We start from the raw sequence: 21,886 nt of genomic DNA on the forward strand, positions 1-21,886 counted from the left end.
CATTCTCTGATTGGTCAGAACTTTGTGAAGTATTCATCATTGGCCAACCAATGTATGTCTTGGAAAATCGCTCAGTATTTGGTTTAAAGGGCCGACGTAAACAAACCATCCCTCTACTAACACGTGCAGAGAGTGTTTCATGTGAACTTGTAATATTAGAGTTTTTACGACGTTTGCTGCAGATAGTTTCTACATTATGATGTCACAAGTGCCCAGGCGAATTTCCAGATTCCTGCAAGTGCGACGGTTCAAAGAATTAGAAATAACCTACAGAGGGAAAAAGACAAAAGCCAAACTGGTACGTGGACTAGATCTCAGCTCAGCAAGCGATGTTCGTGCAGTTACATGTAGGCTCCACTCCACTTCACTACCGCTACACTACGGGTAGGTGGAGCGTAGTGTAGCGGTAGTGAAGTGGAGTGGAGCCTGCACGAACATCGCTTGAGAAGTTGAGTTAAATCTATGTCATGTAGCTGTAACGTCGTAAGATCCTTGCTTAATTTTGTTTGATATAGATCTAACTTAGAAGTTAGATCTATTTGCTGTTGGAAATGTTGAATTCAAATTATGATAATCACAATAATATTACCCAAATAATTAAATTTAAAACAAGATTGAAAAAACGTTGCAGATTTGCAGAATTTCTCTCTTTTTTGTTTAAATGCAGACTATGAAAAATACTTGTCTAACAAAAATGTGATGAAATAGACAGTTTTAATATTTTCAATTTCACAACATATGCTCCATGCAGGGCCAGTTCTCTCATACTTGCAACAATTTAGCCTAGATACTTGCTGAAAAAAATGTCTGGCAATAATCGTTAATTGGTTTCACATGTTTTTCTTCTACATGTACTTTGTAAATTGTTCTATTTTTGTATTGAGTAACTTGCTAATATGGATATGAGTATATTTGATATTAATGCACATTATACCCTCTGTAAATGTATATCACCTTATTTTGTTCTTTTGTGCAGTCATATGGAAAACATAAAAATGATCCAACAGAAGTTGCCCTTAAGCATTTCGACCAAAACTACCGGCCGCTGTTTGGAGACGAATGGCCATCTATTCGCCTAGCCTTGCTGTCCATGCCCAATTCAGGGGCTCTCCTCAACAATTACAGTGATGTGCAAGAGACATTGGATAGACTTCATTCGATAGGTGTAGAAGACTTTGTACAACCTCATGCAGGACACCTCAGGATAGAAAGTGAAACTCGGTCTCACTCTCAGAGATTAAAAGGAGGGGTCAATGAGAGTAATCAGAGTACCTCAGGAAATGGAACCAGAGTTGATGAAGAATCCCAAAGTGCTTCAGGAAGTACAAGATTAGATAGTGTCGCAGTAGCACAGAAGCTTCAGGAAAGAGAGATGATCATCAGGGCGAGAGAAGAAGATGGTTCAGAGGAGGGAGTGTTTGAACATGATGAACTTGAGAACAAAAAAGCAGGGCATCTGACAAAACCTTGGTGGGATGGACAATATATTGTTGCTCCTGGTTACGAGCACAGGATGGACCTCCTGCAGCAGATGGAGTTGGAAGGGAGCGGGGACAGCGAGTTGATGTCGGAGCATTCCGGTGCTAACTACGTCAAAGTTGTGGAAGCTGAGCTCGAGGTAAGTCCCCACTTGAGATGTTTCTTACACAAGTCATCTCCGAAGAGGTTGCCACAGGCGAAGAGGGGCAGGGAGTTACCATATCTTCAGTATTACATCATGGATCCCGCTTCGGTTCTTCCTGTCTTGGCGATGGATCTTAGAAGAGATGATGTGGTCCTGGATCTTTGTGCTGGACCAGGAGGGAAAACTCTGGCTATTTTACAGTCAATGCTGATCAGTGAGTCTCACATAAAATCTCTTTTAAAAATTCTATTCCATGAATTTACAGGATCTAGGTATTTCGTATTTTAGAGATTCCATTAACATTGTTGACTATTTCTATGGAAAGGTTAATATATCATAACAACCCCCCCAAAAAAAAAATATAAGAATAATAAAAAGATAATAACCCAACAACAAATACAAAAATACTTTGGGGTGGAAAAACTTACCAGTATTTCTAGTTTTAAATAGTCTTTCCTTTTGTATTCAACAAGGTACTGTCAAACTGACATAAAGTCATATACTTTGACCCATAGAAATAATATATGGCCAAATATCTTAACTCGTCAAATGTTGTGACTGTGAGGCATTATCCCTGGATCTCTTTATGCTGGCTTTATCTCTTGGGACAAAATGACTGAGAAAAAAAATGAATAAAGACAAGATGGAAGTTTTCTTTGAAATTTCATAACTATGTGTATAAAATGCAGTGTACGCGGTATTGTATTTCCAATAAAAAAAGTGAAGGCTTGAAATACGTAATGGGGGCTATCAATATTCTATTATATTTTCTACCTAGGTACCCTGACTACCAATGAAAAGGTATTATCTCGGAGGCGGCGTCTGCATGAAGTACTTGGACTTTGCTTACCCAGGAGCATAAGAAGCAGTGGAGCCATCCGCGTGTCTGGATTAGATGGATGTGAATGGGGCCAGATAGAACCGAATGCATATGACAAGGTATGTACTAAGGTCCAATTGTTTTTTCCTCCCTACCACACCCAAATGACTCCAATAACAAGTAACAGTAAATCAAACCAAGCTCATATCAGGGCCGGTTTCATGCAGACTTACAACTATAGTAACTTTGCCGTTATTTCAAATACCATGGAATCCTCGAGTGTGGTTAGTTGCTGAGCCCTGGGGGGTGTTTCACAAAGATTTAAGTATGACTAGAGTCATACTTAAATACCAAGTATGAAAGACTTGACCGCATTGGTCAGATCGTGTCATGAGGATGCGCATTACTGCGTATCTTTCAATAAGATCGCACGTTGCATATCATGTACGCTTTGGCATTTAAGTGCGAATTAATTCATACTTAATAAAGATTTGTGAAACACCCCCTAGTTGCAACTCCTTTTCATGAAATGTGCCCCAGAATTGTTTGATTGATCAGAGTGTGAATGTGGCCTGAGCTAGGTGCTACGTCAACTTTTGTCTTAATCATTCAAAGCATAGTTTCCCTGATCAGTGGATTTATAAAAGCTTGTGCTGTGTTCATTAGCAGAAATAATAATATACAGTTCTTGTGTAGTGCATATCACATTATGAATAATGTGTCTATACGCTTCCAAAGGACTTGGATATTATTACCCCAGCTGTAGCTTGGCAGCCGTAATTACTAAGATTACAGCGCACACGCATTTCAAGGAATTAATTCCTGCCAGGTACCCATTCACCTCACCTGGGTTGAGTGCGCAGCACAATGTGGATGAATTACTTACTGAAGGAAACTATGCCATGGCTGGGATTTGAACCCACGACCCTCTGTTTCAAAGTCCGGAGACTAATCCACTAGGCCACAACGCTCCACTCAGTATCTTTCTATGTGGCTTTCCCCGCATTCCCCATAGTTTTGTGTATACATAAAGAAATAAGGTTGGGGAGGAAATGGTGCCGAGTGGAATTCCGGCTGAAAAGAATGCCTTAGACATTTGTTACAAGGTGTCATAGTTGATGCTCACTTCTGTTGTCATAGTCCTATTTGACTTGTATTCACTTGATTTTGGATATAGTTTGAATAGGCCTGGATTCTTCTTGGGAACCTAGAAATGAGCTATTCCTGTAACCTGTACGTTATGAAATAAACTATACTTGAAATCTATCTAGTTTGCATATGTTACCTAATGCTATGTCTGGCAAGCTTTCATATCAAGAACAACTAAAGTAAGTTTGCAAAGTATGCAATTTGAATATGTTAGTAAACAGGTCTACTCTTTTGGACTCTTTTAGACTGATAATCATTGAAACATGAGTCGAAAGAAAATGTAATGATTTCTATCATCAAAGAGAACTTATTGGACAAAGTATTCTTTGCTTACATGTCTCCACTTTCCTTTCTAATTTCAACATGTGTCTATACGCCCTTTCTGCAGAAAATTCTTTTTCATAGATATGTATGTGATTACAAGTAAATGTAATATCATCTTTATATTTACAATGTTTATATTTTGCAGGTGTTAGTAGATGTGCCTTGCTCCACAGACAGAGTGTCTGCAACCCAACCAGACAATAACATTTTCAAAGTGAGTCGATCAAGAGAAAGATGGGACCTACCACAACTACAAACAGATCTACTCTGGTAAGAAGTTAGGGTTAAGCTTAAAGGTCAAGTCCACCTCAGAAAAATATTGAATTGAATAAATTGAGAAAAATCAAACTAGCATAATGCTGAAAATTTCATCAAAATCGGATGTAAAATAAGGAAGTTATGACATTTTAAAGTTTTGCCTATTTTTCACAAAACAGTTATATGCACAACTCAATGACATGCAAATGAGAGAGTCGATGATGTCCCTCACTCAGTATTTCTTTGTTTTTAATTATTTGAAATATAGAATATTTCAATTTTTACAGATTTGACAATAAGGACCAACCATAAAATGTTAAGGCAATTATAATTCTATGTGTTCAGGGAGGAATTAAACTTTTTTTCAAGGACAATGAGAAAATGGGAATAAATCATATTTCATATCATGAAATACAAAAGAAATAGTGAGTAAATGATGTCATCAGTCTTCTCATTTGCATACCCGACCAGGTTGTGCATAGAACTGTTTTGTGAAATTAAGCGAAACTTTAAAATATCATAACTTTCTTCTTTCACATCCGATTTTGATGAAATTTTCAGTGTTATGCTAGTTGGATTTTTGTTTTTTTAATTCAAATTAAGTTTAAGTTGGGGTGGACTTGTCCTTTTATGGTCAATTGATGAAACTCTTATCTGAGGTCCCCAAAGCACCTGTCTTACGATTCATTGCAAATTTGCAATTCAGTGCTGAACTTCTTGCAGCAAGCTAATTTTTTTCAATCAATGTGAAATTCTCTGTAGTGTTGTCATAGTTGATTTTTTTTATATAGAGCCTGATGGCCTCCATCTTACAAAGTGTCAGATTGATTCAAATAAATTTCATATTGCAATTGATACATGTAGTGTAGTGCTTAAAATGTAGAGCAATTGAAATTAAATTTTGATATGAATCCAGGCAACTGTTTGTGTGACTGGGTCCAGGGCCCCATTGCATAAAAGTTACTATTAATATTATGGTAACTTTGCCCTTTGCCATCCATTGGTATCTACCATGGTAACGCTGATCAGCAGCCAATCAAAATGAAGGATTCCCTGCAAGTTACCATTGCATGGCAAAGTTACCATAATGGTAACTTTTATGCAACTGGGCCTAGGACTCATCCTCAAAAGGCTTTCAGGTGCAGTGGAACTACGGAACTAATGTCTGTTCCAAAACCGTAATGTCAGTTTTATAACTTTCTTTCTGGTGCATTGTTTATTTTCCAACTAGTGCTCAATATCTGTTTTATAATTTTTTTTCTTTCTGTTTTGGTTTATTTTCCACCCAGTGCCGGGCTTCAGGCAGTCAAACCCGGAGGAACGGTGGTGTATTCCACCTGTACCATGTCACCCCTCCAAAACGATGGAGTCATCCAGAGCACCCTCACAAGATGTCGGGAGGAATTCAACATCGAAGCAACCGTGGCTGACCTTTCACCTCTAGCGAGAGCATACAATGGTGTCTTCAGCTTCTTCTCGAACTGTCGCTATGGCCAGCTTGTCGTGCCCAGAATAACTGCCAATTATGGACCCATGTATTTCAGTCGACTGATCAGGACTCGATAGCATATTTTCACCCGAGACTCCAGAAAATTACTTTTTGTGATAGTTGTGATAATAAGAGAAACAAAGCATGGGAAAGGGAATTTGAATGTCTATGCGATTCTTCCTGCTGCATATATATATATATATACTGTAGGATTTAATGCAAGACCATCACTGGTAAAATGTATGGGTCAAAGGTCATTAATTGGGTGTAAACCAACTGCCGTGTGCTTCTTAGACATGCATATTGGGATTTTTAAATATTTTAAATATCGAATGAGTATTGATTTTTTTAGTATAGAGTATGATCAAAACGTGTTCTCATATTCTATTCACTATAGTCATTTTTATGATGTCATCTATTAAAAAAGATAGCCCAAAACCTAGCTCGATGATGTATGGTACCATTGCAACAGCTGTACTGTACAACCCCTGCACATACAATCCATTGTGATACAATTTATTAACATATTGCATTTTGTTGCATCAACTATATTGAAAGTTCAACAAGTAAAAGAATCAGGTTGATGTTAGGACTTGAATACACAACTAAAAATTCTGCTTTACAGTATTAGCCTTGTGGTATGGAGCAAAGTTAACCTGTCTTCAAATTGCGGTTGATAACAAGACTTATATAACACTACTACAATTTTGAATTGATTACCCTTTTATTCCTATAGAGATGTTTGATATACTAGATTTAGAATTTTGATTCATAACACTATTCAGACCTTTGATCTTAAGATTTTATTGGTTGGAATTCTCAAATATTATTCAAGATTTTTTGCAAACAGATTGTGTAGTGTGCACTGGGCTTAAAAGTAAACTTGCATGCGATACGCTATACTCTGATGAAATCACTAAACTACATAATTCTGGTCACAAACAACTTAAAGCCCCCATCACACTTATTCCGAATCAAGCAGAATTGGCCTGAATGAAAGGACTATTGTTTGACCACCAGTTGGTCATTTAAATCTACTTCGAACACCGTTCGAAAATATCCCTCGAATGTTTTGAACATGACCAAAACCTTCGGGATGGCCAAAAGAAATGACAAAAATATTTCGAATGCACTCAGAATGCAGTCAGGATATTTAGAATGTCCAAGAACGTAGCACGAATTATCAATCTGACTCCATTGCGGTTCATTTTGACTAGTGTATGATGATACACGTCAATTTTCTGAATTTCAACTCCAGTTTGGTGAATTCATAAGTTCCTCCCCAAAATTTCTAGATTTTTTGAATATTTTTTTCTTTCCAGCTTCTGCTTGATTCCTGCTGATTCCGAATAAGTGTGATGGGGGCTTTACATAGACAAATCACAAGCCTTTTTAAATAGTTGTTTTGTCAACTGTTTATTCTATTTAAATGAACACTAAACATCATATGTATAAAACTACAGGCTAATGCACATCCATATTATGAATTTATTTTCATCAATTACACTTGTTTTGGCATAAAAAATTGAATGCAGTTCTCTCCTTTTCCCCTATTTGATTTCTTTTCCTTTTTGGGTATAATTCGATTATTAAAAGTTTTGATATTAGTGATTACAATTATTCTCAACCAAAAATAAGGTTATGCTATCTTTTTTTCAGAATTAAGAAATATGCAAAATGCTTTTTCTTCTAAAATCAGTTTGTAAACCAGTTATTTGCCTGTAATAGATGGTTTCTTATGGGAGCACACACTGACGGAATTCGTCAATAAAGACTTCCTGTCGAAATTACACAACTACAACTGTTCCCCTTGGTCTTGGTATGGAAATTTCATTGTGCAATGATGACAGAAGCTGGACGGCCTTAGAGCCTGCTCTGGCTCTTTCAGTCTTGACCAAGCTTTGACAGTTTAACCTTTTCTATTGAGCCTTTCCAGGGTAACTGCATTGTCTTTCTAGGCAGCTTTCATTGTACAATGATGAGAGGGAGTGGACCGTCCCAGACGCTGCTTTGGCTTCTTTTAGTCTGGACCAAGCTTTGACAGCTTCACCCTTTCTATCAAGTTTCTCCAGGATTACTGTATAGTCTTTCTAGGCAGGTTTCATTGTACAATGATAAGAGGGAGTCGACCGTCCCGGTCGCTGCTTTGACTTCTTTTAGTCTGGACCAAGCTTTAACAGTTTCACTCTTTCTATCAAGCTTCTCCAGGATTACTGCATGGTCTTTGTAGTAAGGTTTCATTGTACAATGATGAGAGGGAGTGGACCGTCCCAGAGGCTTCTTTTAGTCTTGACCAAGCTTTGACAGCTTCACCCTTTCTATTTAGCTTCTCCAGGATTACTGTATGGTCTTTGTAGGCAGGTTTCAGGGTACAATGATGAGAGGGAGTGGACCGTCCCAGATGCTGATTTGGCTTCTTTTAGTCTGGACCAAGCTTTGACAGCTTCACCCTTTCTATTTAGCTTCTCCAGGATTACTGTATGGTCTTTGTAGGCAGGTTTCAGGGTACAATGACGAGAGGGAGTGGACCGTCCCAGATGCTGATTTGGCTTCTTTTAGTCTGGACCAAGCTTTGACAGTTTCACCCTTTCTATCAAGCTTCTCCAGGACTACTGCATGGTCTTTCTAGGCAGGTTTCATTGTATAATGTTGAGAGGAAGTTGACCGTCTCAGATGCTGCTTTGGCTTCTTTTAGTCTGGACCAAGCTTTGACAGTTTCACCCTTTCTATCAAGCTTCTCCAGGATTACTGCATGGTCTTTGTAGGCAGGTTTCATTGTACAATGATGAGAGGGAGTGGACCTTCCCAGACGCTGCTTTGGCTTCTTTTAGTCTGGACCAAGCTTTGACAGCTTCACCCTTTCTATTTAGCTTCTCCAGGATTACTGCATGGGTCCTCAAGGAATCTGTATTACCTGCATATGAGATAAGGATGAGAGAGGGTGAGTGAGAGAGAGGGAGGATAAGAGAGAGTGGGAAAGGAATCGGGAGAAGTGTATATGAGAGAGACAAGAATGGGAGAGAAGAAAAAATAGAAAGGGAAAATACGAAAAGGAGGAAGAGAGGAAGTAAAAGAGGTAAAAGATGGTTAAACTATCGACAAATATCTAAGAGTTCAATAGAATAATATGCATCCATTTAAATCAAGTTGGGCAATGTATCGTGCAATACCTGAAACGATGCCAAATTCCCATTTTTGAAGTTCATGCATGGAAAAAGAATTCTGATATCTGATAATTTAAAATATTCCTTAGTTACGAGTCCATAGATAAGAAATTGCAAAGCCCATTTAAGTTACTGATTCCATGATATGTAATGGAGCAATCAAATATTATTCCCAAGCCTACATATATTATTGAACAGTTACATGGGTTAATATAATATTGGCTTCGCACTAAAGCCACAAATGAGTTTCTCACTGGAATACTAAAATATCATTTCCAGGCCTAGCATTGACAAGTATGAATGATTTATGGATATAAAGGGTTCGCCAGTTTTAAAGCCACAAATTAGTTTCTAACTGGGATACTATAATATCACTCCAAGGTCTACCTACTAATGTTTTAAAGGTTAATAAGACTTCAAACTAAAGCCACAATTTCTTACTGGGAAAGCAGTGGAGGCTTTGCAAGACGACTTTCATTGCATCGTGTGGCTGATTCTGACTCATTAAAATTGATGCTTTGAGCTGATATGCAATAGATTTCAGGATTGATGACTGCGTTGACTGACTGTCGAATAGGGAGCTTCCTATATTGTCTGGTATTTTCAGGCCATCTGATACTGTATGTTGGAAAATAAAGTCAGAAGTGACAGGTGTCAAAACCCTTTATCTCAAGAATGCAAAGGAAATAAAATTCAAGACATATGAAAAATTGATGCTGACAACATTACAATACTAAGAAAGAGATTGATCTTAATTATTGGAAAAGTATCAACCACATTAACCATCAAAGAAACAATAGAAAAAATAGAAATAAAAACAAAAATACACAGGAAATTTTTAAAACAATAAAATACCTACAGTGGAAAGTAACATTTTCATACCAATTTTAAAGTTTATGTGCATGTGATCAAAATCCTACAATGAGTCCCGAGACAGAATGATTGCTTTATTTATAGATTTACAGCCACATCATAAATTCATGCATAAATTAGCACAATTAATTCATGTAAAAGAGATTCAGTGAAATCTGGCCATGTAACCTTATAGATCATGTAAGTTTTTTTACCATCGTGCAATATTCTGTTGTGATCGCACAATTTGCAGCCGAGGTTTTGAGGGGGTAATAATGCCCCCCAATCCCTGACTGACAAGACTAGAAATACCCAGAAAATAATAGGTTAAAATATGGAGCTGAGACAAAACAACTTGAACAAGACAGATCCTTGACTGTACGCACATCAGAACACCAAACTTCTACGATTATCAAATAATGATCTTTGTTACTTTTGACCTTCAACCTTGTAACCCCTACTATATGCATACATGAGTAAAGTTTGAAGTTGATAACTCGAAAAATATGGTACAGACGGACGGATGGACAGACAACCCCAAATCATCATGCCACCAGCACCCTCCTTTGGTGAGAGGTAACATACTAGTAACTGATGTGAAAAGTGGCAGGGCGGGTTGACTCATGCATTTGTACCAAAAGAGATTAAAAGATCACTGTTTTAGCATTTGAAAGATAATAATTGATACATACAGTATACGGGATAAGTCTAGAAACAGTACAAATTCAAGAAAAGAGTTCAGAGGTAAAAAGAGAAATTCCCTTCCTATAGTGAGCAGTCATTGAGACAATCTTTGTTTAGGATTTTTTTTCTACATAATATCATTCACCAATTTGGTCACATCAACTCCCTTTTATTGGGGGGGGGGGTTCTATTTGGCAATATCATCATGACTCATAACATGATAATTGATATTAATCAGATTTTAGCAGATAGAAAATATGTTTTACCTGAATCGATTCTTCTCCTTTTAGCCTTGCTGATATCATCTGTGCCCTCATTCTCCTCTATCCTTTGGCCATCCTCGACTCTTTCCGCTATACTGGTCTGCAAGATTCCCAAAGCACACTCAACTTCTGTCATGGCCAGCTCGGCTTTATGTTCCTTGAAGAGGCAATGTGCTTGCAGTATCAGGGCATGTGCGGTGTAGATTTCATCCTCTTCCTTCTCTTGTCTTCCACTATCAGAATTGCTACTGTCAATGTGGACTTGGTTTTCAAGTGTTGATGAGGATGTTCCTGTGACTGCCAAGGTCTCATTCTGCTCCCGCTGCCTCTTCCTTCTGCCTACAGTGTCCCCAGAACCGCTTTGACCTTGCATGCCAGTACCATGATGGCCAACATTAATACCATGTCCAAGGGTGTGATGTCCACCGGAACCACTGCTGCATCCAGGTATACTCCCATCCCTACCATCCCCGCCTCCTTGGTTGACTGGGTGTGAGCTCCTCTCCGCCTTGGAACGCTCCTCGGAAGACGGTGTTGCACATGGCACCAAGAAAGGGAACCTGCGGGATGACCTCTTGGTTTCATCATCATCCATCTCAGAGGATGAATCTGGTATGTTGTCATGTTGGAGAAGAGACGATTTGGACAGGAGTTTATCACACACCGCCAGTGCTTCCTGGGTTTTGCCTGCCTTCAGGAGGGCAGTGGCAGCATCCAAATAAATGGTTTTCAGAGGAGGCAGGAGTGAATTACCTCGGCTGCCTCTATCCTGAAAAGATAGATAAAACCATCCGTGATCAAATACATATCCACTCCCTCTTCCAGTAAAATTTTTAGAAATAACATGTTCCCATAAAAATACTTTGCAAATGCACATGTTATCTGAATGAAAAGAATTCTTAATTTGAAAGTGATTCTATAAAATACAGCCAACCCCCTATAATGTGGGACCTTCATAAACTTATTTGACTCTCTTTTCTGCATGTAGATCTTATATACAAATTTGTATTGCTCTCAAATGGTCATTACTTGGGCATTTCATGAACTGAAGTAAGAATGGAAAAAATGAGGTGTCAGACGTCCAAAAAGTTGATTCTTTTTGTAGAATTGCCCTCAAATTCCTTCAAATTTCTCAAGATTTACAAAAATTTGTCTTATGATTGATTACCAAAAAAGAAAACTCAAATTAAGATTGATCTCAATAGTGTGCCTAACTATTAAAGAGTGAGAACAATGTCAATTGGAGCTTCATTTGATTTAATCACAACTCTTTGAAATAGTAATAATACAGGGCATATGAGGGGTACACTTTTTTTTCCTTTTCTTCTTTTTGCTCCTGATATTTTTCAATGTGGCAAATATCAACCTCTCCTACTTTCATGGTCTAATGCTTTTGTTGATGACAACCATATTTTACAGGCTTGTATTGCAATGAAACTGAACAAACTTACAAAGGCCAGAGAGCCGTTTTCAAGTAGTCCAACGTCAGAGAGTAAGGCCATAAACATATCAACAGCAATGTCAGTCCTGCACAATTAGATACAAAGTGAACAGCAATAACGGCAATGCTCCAAGCTCATCATTCTACCAGGGAGAGTTTCATGAAGCAAAAATAAAGTTATTTTCACTGACTAAATTGCTCTAAGCCAATCAGATGCAAGGATTTCAGTAGCTTATAACAAATAGTCAGTGAAAATCACTGACAACTTGTTTCATGGAATGCTCCCTTGATATTAGGCAGATCAAGACTGCAGTACAATTTCTGTGATGTGGAGACGTGTTGGGTTTTTTATTTTGTGAAGACGATAGCAGCACTCTTTAAATTATATCACAAGAGAAAATCAGTGCATTTTTACCATTGTTTTATATAATGGGTATGCACTTTGATTTGAAAGGTGTATGCAGTGCACTTCTCAGTTTTATGATGTAACAATCATCCAGAATATGAAGCTCCGGGACATAACCGAGAACAATTGTGAGAAAAATGTTTAGCACAGGGATCTCCTAGATCCATACAGGGCGGTTCATGTGCAATTCTGAGAAATCAATGTGTTACAACAAGATGGAAAACAGGTTTTAGAACGACTCAGTGACATTTACATGCAGGAAATTTAATTTACATACAGGAAATTGATATTGGATTGCAAGAAACCAAACACATTATAGTAATGCCTAAAATAATATATGTTTGCTGCAATGGAGGTAAAACAAAATGGGTCAGTCAGTCAGTGTTTTTTCTTCTCCTTCCCAGTCATGGATGAACATTTACCTTGCCATTCACCAGTAAAACAAAACAAATAATTCAGCAAACAATTAAAGTTATGGTTGGCAAGCACCTTTTTTTTTTTTTTTTTTTTTTTTGTGGGGGAGGGGGGTCCTATTTAAATAAAAATATGATTTAGCTGACTTGGCAAAGGTTGGTCAGGTTATGGCAAATTTTTTTTTTTTTGGGGGGGGGTTGCCTAACCCCATTGATGGGCCGGGGGCTGTTTCATAAAGCTGTTTGTACGTTAAGACTGGTGATCCTTTCTAGTGGTAAATGATATTGACCATTAATTGTTCATTGGTGATTATTTAGTGTGTTAGAAAGGTTCACCAGTCGTTCTTTACTTACGAACAGCTGTATGAAAGACCCTCCTGGCTATAAAATACTCACTGGTTGAGATCATGGCTACGCTTTGCCAGGATGTAGACCCCTGTCCAATAATCAAAGGATTGTATGGGAAAATTAGACTTCCTCTTTGTCCAAGAAACTGGAAGTAGCAGCACTGCTGGCCATGCAGGACTAGGACTGATAAAGGTATCGTCTCCATTCTCATCTGCAGTCTGGTCTAACGCAAGGGCCTATAATATATGTGACGACAGAAGTCTGACGACTTTACACAAGTCTGTGTGACATTTAGCCTACTTATAAAATCAGCAACCTTAGTGTAACGACAGACATCACTGCCCTGCGTTAAATCCTAGAGATTTGTCACCAATAGTGTACTTAAAATCAGACATCGTTTTGTATCTCTTTCAAAGTGATTACAAACCTTGTGTAAAGTGGCCAGAGCGGTAGGCAAGGGGTGTAGTTCTAACTTACAGAGAAATGAAGTGGACAACCTTACTCGATGATTGCCTGTGATGAACTGCCCTGGGCTGAACAACTTTGAACCTCAGGGGTTTATTTGGCATAAAAAATGTACATGCTTGATTTATATATAACAAAGATAAATAATGGATATTCAAATAGCAAAGGTAGCAAAAAAAAGAAATACATGAATATACATGGATATGAATAGCTGCTATTGAATATTAATGAACTTAAGTCAGAGGGAGAGAACCAATCAGAGAATAAGAACTTGGCAAGAGTCAAGTATGTGTGAACATGAGCATGAACAAAAGAGAGGGATGGAAGAATGAATCTGGTATGTTGAAAGGAATGTAAAGAAGGTGATGGAAGAAAAGATGGAATTTTGATGACTAACAGAGGAGAGAGGATGAACAAGAATAATGAAGAAGACATCTATAAATAACATTAAGTATTCTTGAAACCCTGTTCACACTACAGCTCTACACTTGGTTAAAGACTACATTTTTTTCTAAAATCATACAGTGGGGGCACTGTGGTCCACTAGTTATGTCTCATGTATTTCAATCAGAGATTATTACTAGATAGGCATTTATAAATCCATATTATCATTACACTTAAAGGTCTGCTGATTAATCCTTCTCTCTGTGCTTTAGATACCATGTTCAGTGAAGTATTTCTTTAATTATTCAATTATCACACTCGGTACACGTTTTACAAATTATACGCAAATTGAGAACTTTGTCTCCTTCTGCAGATTTTTCATTGTCATAAAAATCGCACATTTCAACTAATTTTTATGCTTGAAAGGAGAGCAAATATACTGACCTTTACTAAGAGATGGAGAGATTTCATTTCTGCGTCTTCATCCCCCAGATCTCTATAGGTAACAGACAGGTTGAAGAGGGACAGTGGTGGAATGACTGAACAGCTTGCAAGAGCTTTCCTGAACTGCTGCTGTGCCATATGAGGTTTTCCCTGGTAGCAAGAGAATGAGACAAAATTCATGGTCATGCTTGCTCATTCGAGTTATCTACCGGTAAATATCCAATGTTAAAATTCAAGAAAAAAATTAAAATACAATGGAAAATTATAGTGCCTCTTTCGTTTAGCCACTGGGCTTGATGGAATCTGATTAGTTTCTACACTGTTAAATCACTGGGGTACACCTGAGAAACAGGTTTTTTCCCTGGTAATGTAATGTTGTAGACACTAGAACCGGTGTGTTGGGTCAGTTGGTAGAGCGTCCGTCTCACAACCGGGAGGTCGGGGGTACAAACCCCGGCCGCGTCAGACCAAAAGACGCTAAAAGAGGGAGTTGCCCCTACCATGTTCAACAATTAAAGGGATAGAGCCTCGTCAATCTGGCGCTGCATAGCAGCTGCCAGGCCCACGATCAATTGGGCAAAGTAAATTTTCGGAGTATTACATTTCATGTCTATTTCGAACAATAAAATATGGATTTTCATCTTTCATCTAATCAGATTCCGCTGACCACAGTGGCTGAACAAATTTGGTCCAGAATGTGGATATGGCAAAACTAAGATTTCATGTGCCAAGATTACCGAGATTTAATTTTCCAAACCAAATTAACAAAGGTTCAAAACTATTGGTGAAAATTATTCATCCTCATTTTGACGGGCAATGCCCCCTCCCCCCCTCGTTGCCAGTCCAACCTTGGATGGATAATTCCCTCCTATACTTTCTTAAATCCTGGTAAATGTCTATCTATTGATAATATTTGTCATCAGTGTTACATCACCAATAGGAAGACAGATCTCACCATTTGCCTAAGACAGCATCCCATAAGGTTGTATACTTGGACAGAGACACCATCTTTGGAGATAATCTCAGTCAGTCGCTGACAGGCATCTAGCGCTTCAGTGAAGTTGCCATGGTGATATAGACAGAAGGCTGGAGAAGGAGATGACATCCTTGTAAAACATTTCAATTTTTTCATTAGTTTGATTAGTATGGTAGTAATTGGGCTTGTACCCTAAATGGTTTGATTATACGCATAGGCGGTGAAAGCGGGGGGGGGGGGGGGGGGGGGGGGGTTGCCGATCCCCCCCCCCCTAAATTTGTAGTTGATAACCCTTTTTTTTTTTTGCTTGTCAATTTTGTTTCCTGCCTGGACCCCCAAAAATTTTTCAATGGTCCCCCCCTAAAATTTTGGTTGATACCTTTTTTGGGGGGTTTGTCAAAAAATTTGGGTGGTCCCCCCCTAAATTTTTTTGGCTTCCGCCGCCTATGATTATACGAAGAAAACTACAATAAATATCATATTATACATTAATTGAAATTCACATGTATTCCAGATAATGGGCATGGAATCAAATCAAATTGCAACCAGAATGTCACAAAAGTTCAGAAAGAGTACCTGTAAGTCTAAACTTTCATACAGAGGCTGAAAACTCAAGGGGCAGGGAAAATTTCACCACCATTTGTCAAAATGACTCTATATCAAGTTGAAGGGGAGGGGAGTAAATAAGAGAGAAATGGTATAAATACATTTTTTGGGGTCTCCTCTTCCTCTCACTTCCTTCTTCTATCTATCTTAATCCTTTTATGCTGATTAAAGGCCAAATCCATTCCAACAACAAATGGATATGGATTTTCATTTTTTTCAACTGACCTCTTATATACTGGACTTGATCCTGTAGTTGATCCGGTATAGAATGCAGCTCTTTATTGATAATCTCAACACATTTGATCCATTCTTCAGCTTGAACCAAAGAACATACTCTCAGGTAGCTTATGATACCTCTCAACTGCATTCTGAAACCTGAAATAATAAAACAATTTATGTTATGTTATATACAACATATGGACAATAATAATTACAGTAATAATAATAATTACAATAATAATAATAATTACAATAATAATAATAACTACAATAATAATTATAATAATAATGATAATAATTACAATAATAATAATTACGATAATAATAATAACTATAATAATAACAGTTCTTGTATAGTGCTTATCACATTATTTTATAACATCTCCATTCCTCTGATTGATCATAAATATCTCCAAAGATGACATTGACATACAATTGCTTGGTAATATTTAAAAAAAAAAACATTTTCTGCATGTATTTCCACAAATACATGCAAAATGCTTTGAAAGAATGTCTAGCCAAAGCTTTACAAGAAAATGTAATTCACACACATCTTGTTGTGCACATATTCTCAATTTGCAAATATTTGGAAATGGATATAGAGCACCAATTCATGAAAGTTGTCAGAACTAAGTAAATCATCAGCTCCAACAATTTCAGTGAAATACCAAATTTTAATTGACCAAGAAGTGCTGTTCCCTGACTGTTTCTATGGTAACCGACGATGACAACTATAGTCAGTGTTGACCAGCTTCATTGCCATGGCCTTACCCAAATTCTCTGTTGCAGTCTGTTGTTGGTGATGAGTTGAATCTTGTGCTTGTACTCGGCTATGTCTCTGACTCTGAAAAAACCCAAGATATGAAGTATTTATCAATAAATTTATAGATAAATCAATGCAGTTAACTTAATACCACTCTTACAAATGTTGCCCCTTTTATATTTTGTTTCATCCATTCCCAGTTTTTACCATTTACTTTTGGTTTTAATACTAATTCGAATTGTTCTTGATCACTTGATCATTGAATTGTACCAGAGTTTGGGTCTAGTTTCATAAAGACATACAGTTATGGTAACTACCATGGAAACTCTGCTTTTGATTTTTGGCTACTGAGCCCTATTGTTACCATCCGGGGGGGGGGGGCAGTCTAATATATTCCTGTACACATGCATGACCAAAAAAATGTGTTTAAAGGGGTGTTTTTTCAGTTTTGGACGAGGGCTTCGCGTGCCCTCTTTAAGGGTATCAAAAACACCGATTTTCAAGAAAAAGGGTGGTTTTAAAAGACTGGTCAACTGTCAATCACGGGGTCAAATGTATTTAGGGTATGTTTTTTCCCCAAGCTTTTTCCCAGGGGTCTAATTCTGGCGACAACTTGTTTAGGGGCCAAAATGTGTAAATAAAGCCCGCGAAAAACTTGTTGAGGGGGTTATTTTGCACACAGAGAAAAAACTTGTTTAGGGGGTGTTTGGAAATAATTTGGTCAAGCATGTGTACAGCAATACATTCGACTTCGCGCACAGGAGCAGGCAGCGCACTAGTGCTAGTTTACTTTAATGTGACTGTGATGCCTTAAAAATGAAAAAAAATTGGCAAAAGCGTAGGAAAAATTTACTGAAAAAAAAAAGATCAAAATTTTGCAAAGAAATATGCTGCAAATTTCTCTCCCACCTCCTGGACCCTAGTAAACAGCTAATGCAAGCCGGTCGAGCCATGTCGGCCAGCGCAGCATAATCGCACACAATATTATGCACTAGCACAGCAAACAGATGTCGACTTTTTCCAATGAGGCATTGCGAGAATTTTGGCCTGTCCATTGCAACCGATAGATGGCGCACCAAATTAGGTGAGAGTATCATGGAAAACTTTAGAAGTATATTTCAATGCTATAAATACCTAAACTACATGGACCACAGAAACTTAAAGAACATCAATTTTGCAGGAATGTCAGCATGACATAATAATATACCTCATCATTTGTCTGTAACATCTGTTCTATATAGCCAAGCTGAAGTTCCACGGACCATCTTTGTAGTAAACAGCATGATATCCACATCAAACCCAAGAGAACTACTTTATTTCCAACACCATTCAAATCTATCATGAAAAAAAAAACGATATCTAGTATTGTTCGTTAGCCATTTTCTTGTTCCCTATAAAAAATAAATAAATCATGATAAAAATTTCTAACCAATAAGAAGATTCAATTTGATTTGATACAATTTATTTTTAATACCATATTCAATTCTTAAAATAACAATACAAAACATATGAAAGATTTCATAACCAAATTAACAAATGAAAATGAAATGGAGAACTACAAGGTACATATATAAAACCACAAGGCCTCGTACAATTTTACAGTTTCCAAACAAAACATCAAACTCAGGAGAACTACTTGATTTCCAACACCATTCAAATCTATCATGAAGAAAAAACGATATCTAGTATTGTTCGTTAGCCATTTTCTTGTTCCCTATCAAAAAATGAATAAATAAATAAATAAATCATGATAAAATTTCTAACCAATAAGAAGATTCAATTTGATTTGATAAAATTTATTTTTAATACTATGGGGAACTTGGTCGCCCGCGCGAAGTGCTACAATACGCGCGACCGTGCGTGCGACCATGCCCCCCAGAAACCCTCCATACGTACGCAGAATCAGGATCCCAAGATCAGACGCATTCTCACGTTCAGCTCTCGATCAGTACAGTACTACAGTCTACTACGTATACGTCCCTCAAGTTCACACGAGTCATCAGGTTCTACGACAAGTCTACTTACAAGTTCTACGACAAGCTCTATATACTTACAAGTCATCGAAGTCTTCATCCTTTGTAAGATTAAGACGGATTGACCCAGGATTAAGGTGAGTATATGGTTCTCGGTAATCCAGCTTACTTTATTTAGGTTAACATCCATATAGTCAGTTTACTATATATTGGCGCTGCGTATGAACACGACTCTGCGCTAGTTTTGTAAATGCAGTAAAAAAAGCGGCGCAGAAAACTAAATTGGCTAGACATCGTTTTAAGTGCTTAAAAGTAGGGAAAAGTGTACCGTAGGGCGGCAAAGTAAATCGCACTCTTTATAAATTGTTTAAACTTTTGATTCAATCCGCCGTCCTACAGCGATATAGATCTGTATTATAGTTATCTTAAACAAATAATAGCAGTGTTTTAGGGCTTATTCTCAGCGTTTTTGCGTAGGTTTTAAACCCTTACACTATCCCCTTAACCCGGTTTAAATTTTGGGTGTGGCAGGACGCCACGTAGGGCACGCCATTTATGCAAATAGCGTTAAACGTTTTCTATTGTTCGCCGCTCCCCGCATTCTATTGTGTGTTAGGGCTGAATGTATGCCTTGCCTGAGAGTTGCTTGGGGTGTGGTTCTGGCGATGATTTTGTATGTACCCCCTTTCCCTGTTAGGATTTAATTAAATTAGGATTTGAATTTTGATGTAGGATAATTAAATTTAGGAATTGTACGTAACTGAGATATATATTTATTGTTGAATTTGGCTGTTGGTGATTTAATGATTGCGTGATTGGTGAAAGATCGTATTGCTTAACCTGACTTTCCCCCCTTTAGCTGTAGCAGACGACGAGGAATCTACGTACGTTGAGTAGTTGAGTTATGATGATTCTGTATATGCCGTTCTTGATTCGTGAGGTCGTGTATTGATATTACGAGTGAAAACGAATTTTGACCATTTCTTATACAGATTTTCCCGTCTTGCAGTAATCATTTTTTGGCGCCAGTTAGGTTGCCGTTTTACGGATTTATTCGGCGCCGTTTAGATTGCCGTTTTGCATATAGGGAGGATTTTACTATTGCCGTTTTATAGGTGCGTGAAGTCTGAATTATACCGTGACTTTTTTGTATGGAATTATCCTAGTGTTATCTGGCTAAAACGGAGTTACCCTCATACGACTTTAGTACGTCGGGTTTCTCTTGTGGACTTTATTTAATGATCAATTTGATTTCATCTCGGTATTAAGATATCATCTCAAAAAAAAAAAATAAATAAATAAATAAATAAAAATAAAAATAATAAAATAAGGAGTGATTGATATATTTTATATGCCGTTGCAAGCCACCAATGCTTATATTTAGAGTGGCATTAAGCTACAAATTTTAGTGGATGGTATTTATATTAATTAATTACTTAGTCAGTTGGTGAATACTTAGAGTATTTTTTGGAGCTTGAACATAAGTCTGGGGACTCGACCAATTATATTATATTGGCCTAACTTGTCTTCGGATTTAGTGAATATACTCATTGATTCCCGTCACGTACATTGGTGACGCTCGTATTTCGGACAATTATTGTGCTAATTTTATTTTAGGACTGAAAGTTAACTTTTGACTTTGTATTTTTATAATACGGTCCGTCTCATTATAATCCGACGCTACTTGCGTTAGTGTAGTTCCAAAAAACTCTCTCGTACTTAATCTGTTCAGACTTCCGTACACCCGTTGGGAATTTATTTAGAGAAAAAAACTTAATAGTTTATTGGAGTTAAAGATTATATATTTTGACCGTTATAACAATCTCTGGCCACCGGTAGTTTGTTGCAAAGTCGCACCTGCTGTCAATTAAAAGTACAACGATATTATTAATAGGGCCTTTGTGGATTGTTTAAGCTGATCTGGAGTAAGGATTTTGCTGGATCGTTTGGAGGTTTATACTTTGGAGTTCTTTAGGACAGAAATTTGTACTTAACTTAGTTAATACTAGAACTTCTTGTTATTTCTATTGAATTTATTCGAGAAAAGAAATACTTATGTCAATTTTGCTTTGAAAACAAAAAAATACTTATATAAATTTTGCTTTGAATAAAGAAGAAAATAAAATTTTCATTCGGTTCTGAGATAGAAAGTTTTGAATCTGTAATTCGAGTTTATATAGGAAAGAATTATTCCAAACAAATTTGACTTTGAGATATAATATTTTAGAACTTCCATCTAATTATAAGAGCATAGGGTGCTTGTAATTTATTTCGGTATTCTTAGTTTATATCAGTATTTGGTCATTTTCTTTGGTCATCGACAAGCAAGGTCATTTTTAGTTTTTAATTATCTGAAGGGTGTTTTCAGTATACAAAGCTTATAGATAAGGGATAAGCAAAGTATATATATATACGCCCGAAGATAATTTAAACTTTTGTGTCAGCAGTGGAGGCATTTTCCACTTAGTACACATATAGGTGCTGGGTGCACCTGGTTAGCTCAGCATCGGAGTAGAGGCTAGTGTTTTATTTTCGGTATATTTACACATTTGTACTTTAATAATATAGGCCTCATATTGGCCATATCAGAGCTTTAAACCTTTGATAAATTTTAATAATTAGGTTTTCCAAACAAACTTAGTTTTTAGTTGTTGTTGTTTAGCTCTCTGGTAAGATTGATGATTGAAAGTGATCAATCCTATTTGGTGGTGATCACTGATCAGTGATAATTCTGATTTTCGAAGGAGCTTTACTCAGTACTTAGGTGCTTGTTAGCGTAAGATAGAACTTTCAAAATTTAGTCACCCTTCCTCGAATCATG

General features: G+C 37.3%; 2 protein-coding genes across 2 annotated transcripts; one reads left to right on the forward strand and one right to left on the reverse strand.

The window, feature by feature from the left end:
• The first annotated feature begins 1 nt into the window (after window position 1).
• Window positions 2–7,301, forward strand: LOC129259479 (5-methylcytosine rRNA methyltransferase NSUN4-like). Its single transcript, XM_064098467.1, has 5 exons — window positions 2–298; window positions 977–1,838; window positions 2,403–2,563; window positions 4,063–4,187; window positions 5,465–7,301. The coding sequence occupies exons 1-5, from the start codon at window positions 197–199 to the stop codon at window positions 5,739–5,741; spliced, it is 1,527 nt and encodes a 508-aa protein (XP_063954537.1). The 5' UTR covers window positions 2–196; the 3' UTR covers window positions 5,742–7,301.
• LOC129259478 (uncharacterized) lies at window positions 7,068–18,586 on the reverse strand. Its single transcript, XM_064098466.1, has 10 exons — window positions 18,300–18,586; window positions 17,101–17,173; window positions 16,336–16,485; window positions 15,484–15,614; window positions 14,529–14,678; window positions 13,284–13,471; window positions 12,079–12,154; window positions 10,631–11,396; window positions 9,270–9,446; window positions 7,068–8,578 (listed from the first exon to the last, which is right to left on the reverse strand). The coding sequence occupies exons 1-10, from the start codon at window positions 18,432–18,434 to the stop codon at window positions 8,394–8,396; spliced, it is 2,031 nt and encodes a 676-aa protein (XP_063954536.1). The 5' UTR covers window positions 18,435–18,586; the 3' UTR covers window positions 7,068–8,393.
• Window positions 18,587–21,886: the final 3,300 nt, after the last annotated feature.

Source organism: Lytechinus pictus, chromosome 4 (assembly GCF_037042905.1).
Source record: "Lytechinus pictus isolate F3 Inbred chromosome 4, Lp3.0, whole genome shotgun sequence".
Classification (NCBI taxonomy): domain Eukaryota; kingdom Metazoa; phylum Echinodermata; class Echinoidea; order Temnopleuroida; family Toxopneustidae; genus Lytechinus; species Lytechinus pictus.

Bases quoted from the DNA above. Each gene is read 5' to 3' on its own strand.
- LOC129259479 (XM_064098467.1), top strand. From the start codon at position 197: ATGATGTCACAAGTGCCCAGGCGAATTTCCAGATTCCTGCAAGTGCGA. The intron at 2,564-4,062 runs GTATGTACTAAG...TATATTTTGCAG, and splicing joins AACCGAATGCATATGACAAG to GTGTTAGTAGATGTGCCTTG. The intron at 4,188-5,464 runs GTAAGAAGTTAG...TTTTCCACCCAG, and splicing joins CTACAAACAGATCTACTCTG to TGCCGGGCTTCAGGCAGTCA.
- LOC129259478 (XM_064098466.1), bottom strand. From the start codon at position 18,434: ATGATAGATTTGAATGGTGTTGGAAATAAAGTAGTTCTCTTGGGTTTG. The intron at 9,447-10,630 runs GTAAAACATATT...TCCAACATACAG, and splicing joins AAGGAGAAGAATCGATTCAG to TATCAGATGGCCTGAAAATA. The intron at 8,579-9,269 runs GTAAGAAATTGT...TCTCATATGCAG, and splicing joins AAGCCTCCACTGCTTTCCCA to GTAATACAGATTCCTTGAGG.